Raw genomic sequence first — 18,687 nt, forward strand, 5'->3', positions numbered from 1 at the left:
CCTTTCAGCAGAACAATAACCTAAAACACAAGGTAAAATCTACACTGACATTGCTTACCAAGAAGACAATGTTCTTGGGTTACAGTTTTGCCTGAAATCTACTTGAAAATCTATGGCATGACCTGAAAATGCTTGTCTAGAAATGGTCAACAACCAATTTGACAGAGCTTGAAGAATTTTTTAAATAATAAAATGGGCAAATATTGCACAATCCAGGTGTGGAAAGCTCTTAGATTCCCAGCTAAACTCAGCAAAAAAAGAAACGTCCCTTTTTCAGGACCCTGTCTTTCAATGATAATTCGTAAAAATCCAAATAACTTCACAGATCTTCATTGTAAAGGGTTTATACACCGTTTCCTATGCTTGTTCAATGAACCATAAGCTAGTAATGAACATGCACCTGTGGAATGGTCATTAAGACACTAAAAGCTTACAGACAGTAGGCAATTAAAGTCACAGTTATGAAAACTTAGGACACTAAAGAGGCCTTTCTACTGACTCTGAAAAACACCGAAAGAAAGATGCCCAGGCTCCCTGCTCATCTGCGTGAACGTGCCTTAGGCATGCTGCAAGGAGGCATGAGGACTGCAGATGTGGCCAGGGCAATAAATTACAATGTCTGTACTGTGAGACGCCTAAGACAGAGCTACAGGGAGACAGGATGGACAGCTGATCATCCTCACAGTGGCAGAGCACGTATAACACCTGCACAGGATTGGTACATCCGAACATCACACATGCGGGACAGGTACAGCATGGCAACAACAACTGCCCGAGTTAAACCAGGAACGCACAATCCCTCCATCAGTGCTCAGACTGTCTGCAGTAGGCTGAGAGAGTCTGGACTGAGGGCTTGTAGGCCTGTTGTAAGGCAGGTCCTCACCAGACATCACCGGCAACAATGGGCACAAACCCACCATCGCTGGACCAGACAGGACTGGCAAAAAGTGCTCTTCACTGACGAGTCGCGGTTTTGTCTCATCGGGGGTGATAGTCGGATTTGCATTTATCGTTGAAGGAATGAGCGTTACACCGAGGCCTGTACTCTGGAGCGGGATCAATTTTGGAGGTGGAGGGTCCGTCGTGGTCTGGGGCGGTGTGTCACAGTATCATCGGACTGAGGTTGTTGTCATTGCAGGCAATCTCAACGCTGTGCGTTACAGGGAAGACATCCTCCTCCCTCATGTGGCTCATCCTGACATGACCCTCCAACATGACAATGCCACCAGCCATACTGCTCGTTCTGTCCGTGATTTCCTGCAAGACATGAATGTCAGTGTTCTGCCATGGCCAGCGAAGTGCCCGGATCTCAATCCCATTGAGCACGTCTGGGACCTGTTGGATCGTAGGGTGAGGGCTAGGGCCATTCCCCCAGAAATGTCCGGGAACTTGCAGGTGCCTTGGTGAAAGAGTGGGGTAACATCTCACAGCAAGAACTGGCAAATCAGGTGCAGTCCCTGAGGAGGAGATGCACTGCCATACTTAATGCAGCTGGTGGCCACACCAGATATTGACTTACTTTTGATTTTGAGCCCCCACTTTGTTCAGGGACACATTATTCAATTTCGGTTAGTCACATGTCTGTGGAACTTGTTCAGTTTATGTATCAGTTGTTGAATCTTATGTCCATACAAATATTTACACATGTTAAGTTTGCTGAAAATAAACGCAGTTGACAGTGAGAGGACGTTTCTTTTTTTGCAGAGTTTATAATCGCTGCCAGTGGTGGTTCTACAAAGTATTGACTCAGCGGTGTGAATTCTCACATACATTCGATATTCTCTTTATTTCATTTTCAATACATTACAAAAAAATTTTTTACATATTTTTTGACTTTGTCATTAGGGGGTATTGTGTGAAGATGGGTGAGAAAAAAGTATATTTAATCATTTTGAATTTAGGCTATAACAACAAAATTAATGAATACTTCCTCAAGGCACTGTAGGCCCTGTCCAGAAGAAACCCTAACCCATCCTCCCTAGGCGGCAATTGGGTAGATCTGAAACAACTTGATAGGTGTAAGCAATAGGGTGAATGCACTTTAAATTAAATCTCAGCTCTGTTAAAAGTACACTCAAGAAAATATTTTATTGATCATAGTGATTGAGTATTATTAAAACAGGTTAATATGCCCCACAAACATTAGACAACTACAGATGTAGGATGTTAATTTGAGCCAGTTTGCTACAGCAGGAAAATAATCCTGCAGCTACAGGTATTGAGAATTATTATGTGGATTATAATTAATGGATATTTTTTGTAGGGGTTAATACATTTTACATTAGGGCAAATCAAGTCTGATATTTTTTAGTTAAAATTACAAACTTCAGAAGCCTTTTTAAACCTTGAGTACACAACAAGTTTGCATTTCCTCCTGTGGAGGAAAATTCTCATCAACCAAAGAGGGATCAAATTAAGATCCATCTGTATACAGAAAGCACTTTAATTGCTGAAATTAGTCAATTAAATCAATGATGAGCGAATAGTCAGATTAACTGATACCTGACATGGACATGGTGGTGTAGAGATCGGAGTATTGTGAACTAAGAGGTTGTGAGTTCAAATCCCAGGTGAGTACATGTTTAATAATAATTAATGTATGATTGAACATGCACAATGTAATCATGTATGCCAAATATGTAAGTTAAAAGCACTGTGTGTGAATATCCTTACCAACTGTCACACCCTGACCTTAGAGACTTTTTATTTCTCTATTTTGTTAGGTCAGGGTGTGATTTGGATGGGCATTCTAGGTTGTCTATTTCTTTGTTGGCCGGGTATGGTTCCCAATCAGAGGCAGCTGTCTATCGTTGTCTCTGATTGGGGATCATACTTAGGCAGCCCTTTTTCCCACCTTCAGGTGTGGGATCTTGTCTTTGTATAGTTGCTGTTTAGCATGTTGTGGAAAATTGCAAGATTATGTTATAATGTTTGTATTGCATTGTAATGGTTGTTTTATTCGACAGAATAGAGTATTGTGTGTGTGTTCCACTGAGGATGGGCCTCTATGAGATAGCACTGACAGAGGAGATTTACGATGTCTTTGGGTTATAAAACCTAAAGAGCAGATTGGATGAGGTAATGGTTTTGTACTATGAAGTACCAGGAACGAGATTAGAACCTCGTCTGAGGGACCAAACTCAACGATAATTAATAGTGAATGTTATCTGGCTAAGGGATACTCCTTTCTCAAGAAAAAGTATTTAATTGTGAACAGTTCCTAAGATCTGTGATTCGTCATGTAAGTTGAGAGGGGTGTATCTTGGCTATAAAAGATCTTTGTACTTTTATGTTGGTACTTTTCAATGGTTCATTAGAGATAGCGCATCATTGAAAGTCAAAAAGAGCTATGGCAAAGCTCATATTATTAAAGATATAATTTAAGTATAACTCTGACTGGTGTGTAGTTTGTAACTCTCCTCATTTGGTAAAGCAGAAAAATGCCACCACAAGCGCTACAGAGCTTTACGTTCGTTTTGTTTTTTTGGCATCATTTGATAATAAAGTAAAATGTACGCCTACAACGCTGCACCGTGGTCTCCTAACGACGAACGTAACACCAACAGAAAAAAGCTATCAATGGTTCACTAATCAGGGCAACAGTGATGTGTATAGATGTTTTGGGCAGACACATACATGTTCATGAAACGTGTCTAGAACATTAATATCTTACGTTCTAAGAACATGGCAACCATGTTCTGTGGATGTTGATGGAATATTCTCTTAACCCTCAGAAAACTGGACATGAATGTTCATGAAACGTTCCCATTAAACATGTCTATAACAATATCTTAAGTTCTGAGAACATGGTAACCACGTTCTGGGTGAGTTCTATTTGACATTAAGGGAATGATGTCTTGGAAACATTCCTTGCACGGGAACATTCCTATGAAAATGTTAGTTAAGGACTTAATGAGACTCTTAAGGGAACATTCTCCAGTGTTTGTTGTTAGCTGAGCATGCAGTAACTGTGTCCACAGGGGATAGCCACTTGATTTCCTAGCACATCTAGACACACTGGACAGAGAAATTGATCCTGGTAGAGGAGTTCCTCTGCCTGTGCCATTTCAGAGAGTACAGGAGAAACAGCCAGAGAGAGAGAGAAAGAGAACCGTATTGATTTCTTTTGATAGTGAAAATTGAGGAATTATATTGTACTTCCTGGTTCAACCAGCAGTTACAGGAGGTGTGGTTACTGTGTAACAAAGAAAAAGGAACTTCCGGCCCTGTTCGTGTGTGCGTGAGAGACAGTATGACATTTGTTCATGTCTATTTCGCAACAGACTGGACTTTTGCGCACTGGTGTGCTGTTGCCACTGAGGTTACTTGTGATACTTTTGATAAAAACATACCACAATAAATGTGTTTTAAAAACACAAATGTCAGTGCTATTGATATTGCCCTTAATATGACCATTTCAAATCAACATAATGGGGATGTGATGACAGTCAGATTAGAGAATGGGGGAACAGGATAGACGTTTCTTTTAATTTCACAAGAAGGTATTTGCAGAATTTGCATTGAAAATATTGTACTTTGTTTTGCCAGCAAAATACAAATTATATCAACTCTACAGTAACTAAACTACACTTTAACTCTTCAGTAATAAACAAATACAAACTGGGGTGAGCGACATCTGAGACTATCAATTATTATTAACTTCACCATGAAACTAATTTTCACACATGCTAATGCCTTTCTCTCAGCTGTTATTTCACTTTCATTCCATCTGGCACAATTTAACGAAGACTCCGAAACACATAAACTCAAAGCCAAGATAGAGGGGCTGAGTGAATGTGGTTTGGACTCTATGGAGCAGGGTCATTGTGTCAGAGACGCTGTAGAAACACAGACTTCCTGCCCTGTGATCCAGGTACACTCCTATCCTAGAGGAGGTTGAAGTGGGTATTCTAGTGGCCACGTTATTGTGCCAGATGGTACAACCTTTTCTGGAACAGAACAAACTCCAGGACTTGTCATTGCGTCCAAAGTGGGAGTTGTTGCCCTCTCCTCTCCTGGTCATCTCTTTGTACGCCACAGCCATATTGATGCCACTCCCGCTCCACTCGGCTTCCCAGTAGCAGCGCCCTGACAGGGCCTCAGTACACAGCACCTGGCTCCAGTGATCAAACCTCTCTGGGTGCTCCAGGCAGGAGTGGTCCCTGGCCCTCACTGTCACCACCTTGTTCTCCTCAGACACACTCAGGTCCCTGTGGGCTGTCCGGGGGTCCAGTGTGAGCTGACAGGAATCTACGAGGAAAGAAGATGAAGGGTATGAAAGGAGGAGTCAGTGTACTAAACTATAAGAAAATAATGGTAACAAGAAGATGAATGGAATCCATAGAGCACCACCACGATGCAGATTTAGCCCTGAGCTAAGAGCAGATGTAGCGCTATTAATGGAGTTGAAACTGACTTACAGTATAAGAACTCTGGTCTGATCCGGGGCTCTGAACACTGCAGGAGTTTCACTGTGCCCGCTACAGATGAATACGAATTAGACATTGAAGAGTAGTAATGTTCCATAGAATAATTTTTTTTTTTTACTTTTAAAACAGCTTTAATGCAATATAGAGTGAATTACAGTAAAGTGTCCAGTCTCACCTGCCCTGGATATTTTGGGCCATTCCCCTTTGAACAGGTCCTCCAATCTCTTCTGGAGTGCTGATACCGAGGCTCGAACTTGACCAAAATCCACCAGAGGAACCACTGTGATTCTGGGTGTGTCTGTGAGTTCAGTCGATTTAGAGATTGACTGGCAGTTCTAGAATCCAGGAGAGAGGAAGACAAAGTGTGGGACAGATTACAAGATACAAATAAATAAAAACACTGGACACCTTAATTATACCGAAGCCAGAGCAGCAGTGATGCTACCTGTAGAAAATAGATATGATCCTCTGTGTGTGAAAGCTGCTCCAGCTCACAGTCTTTCTTCCTCAGCTCAGCCACCTCCAGCTCCAGTCTCAGTATGAGCCCTTCAGTCTGACTCACTGCAGTCTTCTCCTGGGCCCTGATCAGCTCTCTCACCTCACAGCACCTTCTCTCTATGGAGCAGATCAGCCCAGTAAAGATCTTCTGGCTGTCCTCCACTGCTGTCTGTGCAGAGTGCTAGTGGGAGACAGTGTGGTCAAGATATAACATTTAGCCAAGTATGAACAAACTCCCAAAACCTCCCCCATCCACTAAAATATTAGCTTATTAATACTTGAAAGTCGCTTCGGACTTGGCCATGGCTGCCATTGCTCTACGGATCTCCACAGTGCATCACCTTTAGTGACTGCAGAGCCTGTCTCAGATCCAGCAGTTCGTTTTCTTTGGCTTGCATTCTCAGTTTGGATTTCTTCCTCGTCTTCCCCAGCTGCCTCTGCAGGGACAAGAACATGCCCACAAGCCTACCTTAGTAAATATTTGGGGCTCATATAAGCAGGGTATTGATCTTATGGCGAGTCGTTCGCTTTGTCAAATTGAATATTTAGCTGGTCAAAGCTGTGAGGTTGTTTAGTCTCCATAACACTCAACATATATTATTTTTTACATTCTACATTCCTCAAATGAAAATAAGCATACTCAAAATGGACACATTGAGTCATAAAATGACCTACACATTCTATAACCCGTAACAGCTAGGCTATGGATGAAGGGAAAATGTATACTTCCCTTAAGAGAATCATGTTACACATTGGCACATCATTTCAGTCATATAGTCAAAAGAGATGAGGTTTTGCATGTGGAAACAGTGTATGGTGCCACATTCAAAGCAACTGACAACCGATGACAGGCACCTGACACGCCTTTTCCAGGATAGGATACCTTCCTCAGATCCCTGGTTACATATAGGCAGGTGTCCGATAGAGTTAACATTTGAATATGGGAAAGGAAGTTCTATTGATAGAAATGTACCTCTAACCTTTAGATTTTATGGCCTCAACTCTGATCATTATCAGGGAAATGTTCACATTGTTCAAATGATATCCATCACTCCCAGTATAGAAGGAACCAAACATACCGCTTCCTTATAGTTATCAGTCATAGGAATGGGCATAAGTATTTTTCATGCACATAGCATACTTTCAGAAATGTACATATTCTGTCATGGTTAAACAACTGAGGTTGAAGGACAAGAGATTGTTTTTCAGTCCTTACCCGTTTCTTGGTGCTTTCTGCTGCAGCTGAGACGGTAGCATGGCTCCTGTGTTCATCCATCACACACAGCAGACAGACACACTGCTGATCAGTACGACAGTAGATCTCCAGTAGTCTATCGTGATGAGAGCAGATCCGCCCCTGCAGTGGCATGGTGGCGTCAACCAGGGTATGCTTCTTAAGGGCAGGAGATTTGTTGTGAGTGTGGAGGTGAGCTGCACAGTAAGAGGCCAGACACACCAAGCAGGATCTGGTGGCTTTGATCTGACCACCGAGGCAGATATCACACGCCACATCTCCAGCATACCGGCAGCGTTGACCAGAGGGTGCAGCTTGGAGTCCTCCTGTATTCAGTTTCTCCACCATCTCAGCCAAAATGGTGTTTCTCTTCACAATTGGTCTTGGAGTGAAGGTCTGTCTGCATTGAGGACAGCTGAAGATGTAAGAGGAGTCATCTTCACCCCAGCAGGCCCTGATACAGCCCATACAGTAGCGGTGTCCACAGGGAAGAGCTACTGGCTCCTTCAGTATCTCCAGACAAATTGAGCAGCACAATTGCTCTCTATCCAGAGGACCTGTTTGTGCCATTCTCTATCAGAGAGACAGGGGGAGATTGTATAAGCGTCTCTGGAGCCGCCTGTGGCATCCCTTTTATAAACCTACATACTGTATACAAAGCAGCAACCCACAACCACACCTCCCATAGCGGTTTGGGGTGTGTGTGTGTGTGTGTGTGTGTGTGTGTGTGTGTGTGTGTGTGTGTGTGTGTGTGTGTGTGTGTGTGTGCGTGTGCGCACATTTGAGAGAGATCGAGAGAGAGAGAGATTGAGAACACCTAAATGTTAGTTTATTTTATTCAATTAACAAGGACAAAGACAGATATACATAGGCTATAATTCAGGGATCATCAACTACATTCAGCCGCAGACTGTAGACTGCAAGAAGCCCAAACAGATAACATTTGACTCAAACATAATAATTTTAAACTTAGCTTACATGTGTATACAATCACATTACTCGCTCTGTTATATGTGGAAATCATTTTGGAACAGATTTCCAAAATTAAAAAACAGTTGAAGTTGATTTGCTGGTGTTTTTAGTCCTTTATGTCAAATCATTTAAATTTGGTGGGGGGGGGGGGGTTTGCTCAGAAAACTTGGGGGCCAAATAAAATTTGACCCGTGGGCCCCCAGTTGACAAATCCTGCTATAATTTATCACATTGCTTTTACTGAACACTGGATTGTATGTTCCCATAACACTGATGTGGTATGCACAGTCTCAACAGGCACAGCGGAATAAAAACATGTCATGTTTAGTAACAGCAGGAAGTAGTGAGGACGATGCAGCAAATGGATGTCTCCCTCTATGACAAAGTGGACATTCTCATCCACAAGAGCAGACTGTTACAGCAGTACAAAGCAATGGGCCAGATTAAGAAGAATACATTTTCCTAACGTTTTGTTTTTATTCTAAGATGTTGTTTTTGGAGACGCCATAGCCTACAGAGAACGGGTTATAACAAAACACATAAGTGTCAAACAGTAAGTGTTCATTACACAGTGAGTTTTAATTCAGTTACCTTATGCATATATTATTTCAACATACAATATACTCCTGACATGTAGCTTGGCAGAATATGAAAATATTTAAAAAAGTGTAAAAACAGGAATGTAAAATTAGCAAAAAACCTACACTAACAGAGTATATCTTTACATTAATTCAAACACAATTTGTTTTACATCATGTCTTGAAAACATTTGGAGCAGTGTACCAATCTTCTAAAAATTACTCAGGGGTTTGATTGAATTACTTGTATCCCTTCGTAACTCATCTTAAACAAACTAGGAAGGTGTGAGTTGTTCTGTAAAATCTACCTACAGTTTTCCATAATGTAAAAAGTCATGCTTATTAAAAGACCATTGAAAGTTGTAAGACTTTACATGATCTATAGTAATGTCAACATTCTCAGCAGATCCATCCTGTCTTTGGAATACTGCATTTATGTGTCAGATAATCAGAGCTCAAACCTAGAAAACATCTGGTCCATCTGATCATAGTTCTTGGGTCTATAAAATCATCATTGTGTAAGGACTTTTCCTTTTGCATGAAATAAGAAATAATTTAGTGTCTGTGTGGAGGTGACTAATGGCTGAACATTGATATATAAATGACACAAAATACAGTAAGCAGTTTCTTTGTTTCTCCCTCTTTCTTCACCTCTTCATTTCTACTCCTCAACTTCTTTCCATCCTACTCAAAATCACCTACCTCTTCTCGTTCTTCCCCTCTATACCTTTTGCTCACACAGTAATAAACACCAGTCGGGCAGAGTAGATCAGGTCTGCCAGGTAGAGCACAAAGTTGACTGCAGTGAGCACAGCCACAGCCATCTGCTTGTCCCATGCACACAGCCCTTGACTGTTACCACAGAAAGTGGGCCTGGAGGAAGTGCCCCCGTGCTTCCTGTCAAATGTAAAAATGGGCCAGATGATGGTAGCGGAGAGGTACATGATGACAGCGAGTAGGGCGTAGGCAGACAGGAAGCGGGCGAAGGGGAAAGGCAGGCAGCCGGTGCACTCGCAGATACACAGCACAATGATGGCCGCCGACAGGATGAAACAGATGCAGTAGACGGCCAGGCACCACCTCAGTGCATCGTGAGAGTTGTAGGACACCGGGTCGCTGATGAAGACAAAGATGACGCAGGCCACGAAGGTTTCACACACTTTCAGCAGACCCGGGGCAGTGGCCATGTAACCTGCTACCTCACCTGGCCGGGCTTTGCTGATGCTCACCTCACTCATGTAAGCGATGGTGGCCAGGCAGGAGAAGACGGTGGCCACGATGCGGTAGTTATGAGTCTCGTTGCGGGAGGTCTGGCCCTTGAGGAAATAGAGGGGGAAGATGATTGAGGCGGAGAGGCAGAGCAGGGAGGCATAGCAGGCGAAGGTGATGGGGAAGTTTTTCCAGGAGACGGGGGCACGGGTCTGCAGGCCAAACAGCTCTACCAGCAACACCAGCAGGGTCCCAGCGAAACTGAAGGCCCAGCAGAACACACACCAGTCCCCTGTACCGTGCTTGAGGTCGGCCCCATGGATGGTCACAGCAAAAGCCACACAGGAGAAGACCAGAGCACACAAACGCACCCAGAACAGGGGGTTGGAGTGCACCACCACTATCGACATGATGGGATATGGATGATGCTTGACAACTAGGACGGGTTAGACTGAAGTGAAGGGCTGAATTGGCCGGAGATGTAGGTGTTTCTGTGAAATACCCTAGGCCTACAGTTCTTGGTGCATCTGTGGCAGAAGGATCTATAAGGAGACACAGAATAGAGAGCAGCTGTCAGTAACAAAGAACAAATTGACAGCATGCATTCATATAAAAGAAATCTCATAGCAAGTATTGATTCCATTATGATTTTCAACGTACATTCTTGATGATATATCATATTTGGACTCATGAGGGCAACAGTAGCAATGTGTCATTATCTCCATCTCAACATGTAAGTAAAAAAAAATTAAAAATCATATGTTGATACCTTGTACAAGGAGAATCAAAAGTATAGGTTCTCTTCAGTTTTATACTCTGAGTGCTTTATCAGCTGAGGGATTCCTGTTCTGTGAGTCAGTGAGTTCATGTCACTGGACATTCCTTCACCCCCCCCTTTCAGACAGAGGTGGTGCTGAGACCTCTACCCAACCTCTCAGCCAATCTGTCACCAGCCTCTGCGGAAGGGCCTCATCCACTAACAGTCCCAACATCCAGAGACACTCAGGGCTGCTCACTCACACTATCCCCCACAAGTGATAGTGAGTCCATGTTCCCAGTTTACATACTGTTGAAGGACTCAGAGACACATGTTTACATTAATAAAATAAGTTGTTCAAACAGCAGGGGACAGAGAGTGGGAGGGATATGGAGAGAGAAAGAGAGGAAACAGACAGATGAATTAAGATTTGAAAAATGGACAAACTCAAAGTGAGAGTGACCAAAGGAGTCAGTCAGAAAAGGCTAGCTGAAGTAAAAGGAGGAAAAAAATTAGAAAAAAAAAAAGATAATAAAAAGGGGGAAAGCCCTGTGCCTTAACCTCAGAAGGACACATTTTAAACACGGTGAGGAATAGCAGAGCAGTGAGTCACCTCCCTCCCTCTCTGCCCCTCCCTCATTCTCCCTTTCTCTTCCCTGTAAGATTTTCCAACTCGTTGAGTTATCCCAGATGTGCAGACTGCTGCCGAACTGCAAACTGAGTTAAAGGTGCCAAGTCCCTTCTACCTCTCTCACACACACACACACTAGAAAAACCATATGGAAGGCAGAAATGGAAAATCCATCCCCTCCCTGCCATTACTTGAATGTTAGGAAACTTGGTAAAAGACCATAAAGTCCCTGAATGGAAAGCCACCTTATAAGGGGTGGCATGGAAAAGACTACATTATCATCCAAACAGAGGGACTTCCCTTTAGAGATACACTCACAGTCCCACACTCAGCCTGGACAGGAGAGAAAACAGGATATTACAGTCAAATTAACTCCCTCCCTCCCACACACACACACTTGAGGGTGAGGAGGCTCAGTGTTTGTTTGCAGCCAGGGTCACGAGCGTTGTTATGACAACATGGTTAACTCGATTTCACCCATAATTCAGTTAAAGAGCTATGGGCTCCCAGGCTGGAGATGTTCACATGTTGTTTCATCATGCTCCATAGTTCAGCTGCAATAATAAGGGGAACTATTTGCTTCCACGTGTTCTGATCAATAGTAGACTATATTCACACAAAATACACTAATATATGTATGTATATGTAAAGTTGAAGTCGGCAGTTTACATACACCTTGGCCAAATACATTTAAACTCAGTTTCACAATCCCTGACATTTAATCCTAGTAAATATTCCCTGTTTTAGGTCAGTTAGGATCACCACTATTTTAAGAAATGTGAAATGTCCGAATTAATAGTAGAGAGAATGATTTATTTCAGCTTTTATTTATTTCATCACATTCTCAGTGGGTCAGAAGTTTACATACACTCAATTGGTATTTAGTAGCATTGCCTTTACATTTTTTAACTTGGGTCAAACGTTACGGGTAGCCTTCCACAAGCTTCCCACAATAAGTTGGGTGAATTTTGGCCCATTCCTCCTGACAAAGCTGGTGTAACTGAGTCAGGTTTGTAGGCCTCCTTGCTCGCACACGCTTTTTCAGTTCTGCCCACAAATTTTCTATAGGATTGAGGTCAGGGCTTTGCGATGGCCACTCCAATACCTTGACTTTGTTGTCCTTAATCCATTTTGCCACAACTTTGGAAGTAAGCTTTGGGTAATTGTCCATTTGGAAGACCCATTTGCGACCAATCTTTAACGTCCTGACTGATGTCTTGAGATGTTGCTTCAATATATCCACATCATTTTCCTGCCTCATGATGCCATCTATTTTGTGAAGTGCACCAGTCCCTCCTGCAGCAAAGCACCCCCACAACATGATGCTCCCACCCTCGTGCTTCACAGTTGGGATGGTGTTCTTCGGCTTGCAAGCCTCCCCCTTTTTCCTCCAAACATAACAATGGTCATTATGGCCAAACAGTTCTATTTCTGTTTCATCAGACCTGAGGACATTTCTCCAAAAAGTACAATCTTTGTCCCCATGTGCAGTTACAAACCGTAGTCTGGCTTTTTTATGGCGGTTTTGGAGCAGTGGCTTTTTCCTTGCTGAGCGGCCTTTCAGGTTATGTCGATATAGGACTCATTTCACTGTGGATATAGATACTTTTGTACCCGTTTCCTCCGGCATCTTCACAAGGTCCTTTGCTGTTGTTCTGGGGTTGATTTTCACTTTCGCACCAAAGTGCGTTCAGCTCTAGGAGACAGAACGCGTCTTCTTCCTGAGCGGTATAACGGCTGCATGGTCCCATGGTGTTTATACTTGCGTACTATTGTTTGTAGAGATGAACGTGGTACCTTCAGGTATTTGGAAATTGCTCCCAAGGATAAACCAGACTTGTGGAGGTCTACAATTTTTTTTCTGAGGTCTGGCGGATTTCTTTTGATTTTCCCATGATGTCAAGCAAAGAGGCACTGAGTTTGAAGGTAGGCCTTGAAATACATCCACAGGTACACCTCCAATTGTCTCAAATTATGTCAATTAGCCCATCAGAAGCTTCTAAAGCCATGACATCATTTTATGGAATTTTCCAAGCTGTTTAAAGGCACAGTCAACTTAGTGTATGTCAACTTCTGACCCACTGGAATTGCGATACAGTGAATTATAAGTGAAATAATCTGTCTGTAAACAATTGTTGGGAAAATAACTTGTCATGCACAAAGTAGATGTCCTAACTGACTTTCCACAAATTTCTTGTTAACAAATTATAGTTTTGGCGTGGTTGAAAAACGAGTTTTAATGACTCCAACCTAAGTGTATGTAAACTTCCGACTTCAACTGTATGTATGTATGTATGTATGTATATACACACACAAAAGTACAGTACTAGTCAAAAGTTGACACTCATTCCAGGGTTTTTCTTTATTTTTACTATTTTCTACATTGTACAATAATAGTGAAGACATCAAAACTATGAAATAACCCATATGGAATCATGTAGTAAACAAAAAAGTGTTAAAACAAATCTAAATATTTTATATTTGAGATTCTTTAAAGTAGCCACCCTTTGCCTTGATGACAGCTTTGCACACTCTTGGCATTTTCTCAACCAGCTTCATGAGGTAGTCACCTGGAATGCATTTCAATTAACAGGTGCGCCTTGTTTTAAAGTTAATTTGTGGAACTTATTTCCTTCTTAATGCGTTTGAGCCAATCAGCTGTGTTGTGACAAGGTAGGGTTGGTACACAGAAGACAGCCCTATTTGGTAAAAGACCAAGTCCATAACATGGCAAGAACAGCTGAAATAAGCAAAGAGAAACGACAGTCCATCATTACTTTAAGACATGAAGGTCAGTCCATGTGGAAAATTCCAATTCCAAGAACTTTGAAAGTTTCTTCATTTGCAGTTGCAAAAACCATCAAGCGCTATGATGAAACTGGCTCTCACGAGGACCACCACAGGAAAGGAAGACCCAGAGTTACCTCTGCTGCAGAGGTAAAGTTTATTAGAGTTATCAGCCTCAGAAATTGCAGCCCAAATACATGCTTCACAGAGTTCAAGTAACATACACATCTCAACATCAACTGTTCAGAGGAGACTGTGTGAATCAGGCCTTCATTGTCAAATTGCTGCAAAGAAACAACTACTAAATGACACCAATAAGAAGAAGAGACTTGCTTGGGCCAAGAAATATGAGCAATGGACATTAGACCGGTGGAAATCTGTCCTTTGGTCTGATGAGTTAAAATTTGAGATTTTTGGTGTAGTTCCCACCATGAAGCATGGAGGAAGAGATGTGATGGTGCCTTTACAGTGACACCGTCAGTGATTTATTTAGAATTCAAGGCACACTTAAACAGCATGGCTACCACAGCATTCTGTGGTGATACGCCATCTCATCTGGTTTGTGCTTAGTGGGACTAACATTTGTTTTTCCAACAGGACAATGACCCAACACACCTCCAGGCTGTGTAAGGGCTATTTGAGCAATAAGGAGAGTGATGTAGTGCGGCATCATATTACCTGGCCTCCACAATCACCCGACCTCAACCCAATTGAGATGGTTTGGGATCAGTTGGACCCCAGAGTGAAGGAAAAGCAGCCAACAAGTGCTCAGAACAGGTGTATAAAATCGAGCTCACAGCCATGCAATCTCCATAGACAAACATTGGCAGTAGAATGGCCTTACTGAAGAGCTCAGTGACTTTCAACGTGGCACTCTCATAGGATGCCACCTTTCCAACAAGTCAGTTAGTCAAATTTCTGCTCTGCTAGACCTGCCCCAGTCAACTAAGTGTTATTGTGAAGTGGAAACTTCGAGGAGCCACAACGGCTCAGCCGCGAAGTGATAGGCCACACAAGCTCACAGAACAGAACTGCTGAAGTGCGTAGCGCATAAAAATTGTCTGTCCTCGATTGCAACACTCACTAGTTCCAAACTTCCTCCGGAAGCAACGTCACCACAAGAACTTCGAGAGCATCATGAAATGGGTTTCCATGGCCAAGCAGCCGCACACAAGCTTAACATCATCATGCGCAATGACAAGTGTCGGCTGGAGTGGTGTAAAGCTCGCCACCATTGGACTCTGGAGCAGTGGAAATGTGTTCTCTGGAGTGATGAATCACACATGGTCTGGACGAATCTGGGTTCGGCGGATGCAAGGAAAACGCTACGTGCCCTAATGCATAGTGCCAACTGTAAAGTTTGGTGGAGGAATAATGCTCTGGGGCTGTTTTTCCATGGTTCGAGCTAGGCCCCTTAGTTCCAGTGAAGGGAAATCTTAACGCTACAGCATACAATGACATTCTAGACGATTCTGTGCTTCCAATTTTATGGCAACAGTTTGGGGAAGGCCCTTTCCTGTTTCAGCATGAAAATGCCCCCCCGTGCACAAAGCGAGGTCCATACAGAAATGTTTGTTGAGATCGGTTTGGAAGAACTTGACTGGCCTGCACAGAGCCCTGACCTCAACCCCATCGAACACCTTTGGGATGTATTGGAACGCCGAGTGCGAGCCAGGCCTAATCGCCCAACATCAGTGCTCGACCTCACTAATGCTCATGGCTGAATGGAAGCAAGTCCCCACAACAATGTTCCAACATCTAGTGGAAAACCTTCCCAGAAGAGTGGAGGCTCTTATAGCAGCAAAGGGGGACCAACTCCATATTAATGCCCATGATTTTGGAATGAGATGTTCGACGAGCATGTGTCTACATACTTTTGGTCATGTAGTGTATATCAGAGCCCTCATATTCAAAAGAGTCAGCTATAATCGGTTTACATCTTCCCCGTTATTCTGGCAGCTGTTGCCTACCGTTATCCTCCCGTCATTCTGGTTGGCCATTGACAACCACAGTCCGAGGTGATGCGAGAAGTGCAAATTGTGCCGCGCACTGGAGTTTCTCAGTGTTACAAAAAAACGAGTGTATCCACCATCAAGTCATTCATAGAAAGCAAAAACATTTCAATGTCAAACAAGTTTAACAACAACGCAGCAGTTATTTTCTTGACTATCCTATCTTGTGTCCCAAATACTGCTAATAATAAGCAATTTTCTTGATACCGTGCAAAAGTGATGTTTTATTTCCAGCGCTCACGGTGAAAATTATTATTTTCAATAGACTGTGTTAAAACTATAGAAAAGCATGCAGGTAGGGAAAGTTTCAACTGTTTGTAGAACATGCTGTAGACAACATGTATAAAAACTACGCTAACCCTCGGATAGACCAGTATTCTATTACACAATCTCAAATATAACTCTGAAACAAAAAGGTTTTACCTTTTCGTTAGTTTTGGGACTGCAAAATCCTTCGTTCTCTCTCAGGATCTCTAATCGAATCGGAATTTACACTGGTAGCCTTCCTAGTCCTGAATTTAACACAGCCGTAGTCAGAAAAAACCCTCCCCCCAGCTTCCCGCCCATTGCAACCAAATTAGGTATGAAATGTCTCAAGCGTTATTTCCACATATTTCTTTCTACTGCGCGTCATCCCAATCCACCCTCATCCATTTAGATGAATAATCTTTGTATTAACAACCTGGTATAAATTAATTAAATAATGTCAATGAAATTATTACAGTTTAATTAATTTAATTGATTGTCATTTGGTTATTATTGTTTAATTTGGCGTGATGGTTCCAATTTAAAGCAGCAACGTCCTACTATGGGATAAGATAGAGTGGTGAGGGCTACAGAATGATGTCATCATTGGCTAGGCTACCAAGATAATAAATTATTTTGCATGTACTACTATTCTTTTTTTGTTGCTCACATTATTTGTATTATGTTGCTAAGAAACAGAGGCAGTTCCCCTGGAAACCACTATTTATTTACTTATAATGTGATTTAAGTGACTCAGAAACATCCGTTTCCGGACCTGGGTCAAAGATTGAAGGCATACGAAGTTGCACAAAGCTGCACCAAAAGTGTTGCGCTCCAGCGTGACAAGCAGTCAAACACACACACACACACACACACACACACACACACACACACACACACACACACACACACACACACACACACACACACACACACACACACACACACACACACACACACACACACACACACACACACACACACACACACACACGATTCAGAGGGGTTGGGTTAAATTAGGAAGACACATTTCGGTCGAATGCATTCAGTTGCAAGTAAAAATACTTAATTAAAGTACTAAAGTCGTTTTTGGGGGGGTATCTGTTATTTACTATTTCTATTTTTGGAAACGTATACTTTTACTTCTCTACATTCATAAATAAAAGAATGTCCTTTTTACTCAATACATTTTCCCTGACACCCAAAAGTACTCGTTACATTTTGACAGGAAAATGGTCCAATTCACACACTTATCAAGAGAACATTCCTGGTCATTCCTACTGCCTCTGATCTGGTAGACTCACTAAACACAAACGCTAGATTTGTACATTTGGTCTGAGTGTTGGAGCGTGCACCTGGCTATCCATCAATAAAAAAATACAAAAAGGAATTTGAAATTATTCATACTTTTACTTTTACTTTTGATTCTTAAGTATATTTTATAAATTCCATTTACTTTTGATACTTAAGTATATTTTAAACCAAATACTTTTAGATTTTTACTCAAGTAGTATTTTACTGGTTGACTTTCACTTTTACTTGAGTCATTTTCTAGGATAGGGGGCAGCATTTTCACTTTTGGATAAATAGCGTGCCCAATTTCAACTTCCTTCTACTCATCCCCAGAATATAAGATATGCATATTATTAGTGGATTTGGATAGAAAACACTCTGAAGTTTCTAAAACTGTTTGAATCATGTCTGTAAGTATAACAGAACTTATGTAGCAGGCAAAACCCCGACGACTAACCATACATTTTTTTTTTTTTAGGTCACTGTCTGTTCAATGAGTTTTCATTGGGATACTGGATTTCTAATCACCCTGTTTTCAGTTCCTACCGCTTCCACTGGATGTCACCAGTCTTTGGAAATAGGTTGAGGTTATTCCTTTGTGCAATGAAGAAGTAAGGCCACCTGGAAACAGTGTAACGTCATGTGTACTGTTTGAGAGTTGCGCAAGACTAGAAACGTAGCGTTAGTTTGTTGATCTCCTGTATTGAAAACAGATAGACCCGTCTAAAATTTGATCGATTATTAACGTTTACAAATACCTTAAGTTGTATTACAAAAGTAGTTTGAAATGTTTTGGCAAAGTTTAGAGGTAATTTTTGAGATATTTTGTAGTGACGTTGCACAAATTGGAAACAGTTTTTTCTGGATCAAACGCGCCAAATAAATGGACAATTTGGATATATATGGACGGAATTAATCGAACAAAAGGACCATTTGTGATGTTTATGGGACATATTGGAGTGCCAACAAAAGAATCTCGTCAAAGGTAAGGCATGATTTATATTTTATTTCTGCGTTTTGTGTCGTGCCTTGCAGTGTTGA

The 18,687-nt window shown here is 42.0% G+C and overlaps 2 protein-coding genes across 2 annotated transcripts; both read right to left on the minus strand.

The window, feature by feature from the left end:
• Nucleotides 1-2,878: 2,878 nt before the first annotated feature.
• On the minus strand, nucleotides 2,879-7,900 carry ftr66 (finTRIM family, member 66). The gene is made up of 6 exons (XM_071361383.1): nucleotides 7,144-7,900; nucleotides 6,269-6,364; nucleotides 5,875-6,108; nucleotides 5,605-5,764; nucleotides 5,421-5,480; nucleotides 2,879-5,250 (listed from the first exon to the last, which is right to left on the minus strand). The coding sequence occupies exons 1-6, from the start codon at nucleotides 7,729-7,731 to the stop codon at nucleotides 4,721-4,723; spliced, it is 1,668 nt and encodes a 555-aa protein (XP_071217484.1). The 5' UTR covers nucleotides 7,732-7,900; the 3' UTR covers nucleotides 2,879-4,720.
• A 79-nt stretch (nucleotides 7,901-7,979) lies between these two features.
• Nucleotides 7,980-16,687, minus strand: myadmb (myeloid associated differentiation marker b). The gene is made up of 2 exons (XM_071361384.1): nucleotides 16,531-16,687; nucleotides 7,980-10,462 (listed from the first exon to the last, which is right to left on the minus strand). The coding sequence occupies exon 2, from the start codon at nucleotides 10,328-10,330 to the stop codon at nucleotides 9,446-9,448; it is 885 nt and encodes a 294-aa protein (XP_071217485.1). The 5' UTR covers nucleotides 10,331-10,462; nucleotides 16,531-16,687; the 3' UTR covers nucleotides 7,980-9,445.
• Between the last annotated feature and the right edge of the window lie 2,000 nt (nucleotides 16,688-18,687).

The sequence above is a fragment of the Salvelinus alpinus genome, chromosome 23 (assembly GCF_045679555.1).
Source record: "Salvelinus alpinus chromosome 23, SLU_Salpinus.1, whole genome shotgun sequence".
Lineage (NCBI taxonomy): Eukaryota > Metazoa > Chordata > Actinopteri > Salmoniformes > Salmonidae > Salvelinus > Salvelinus alpinus.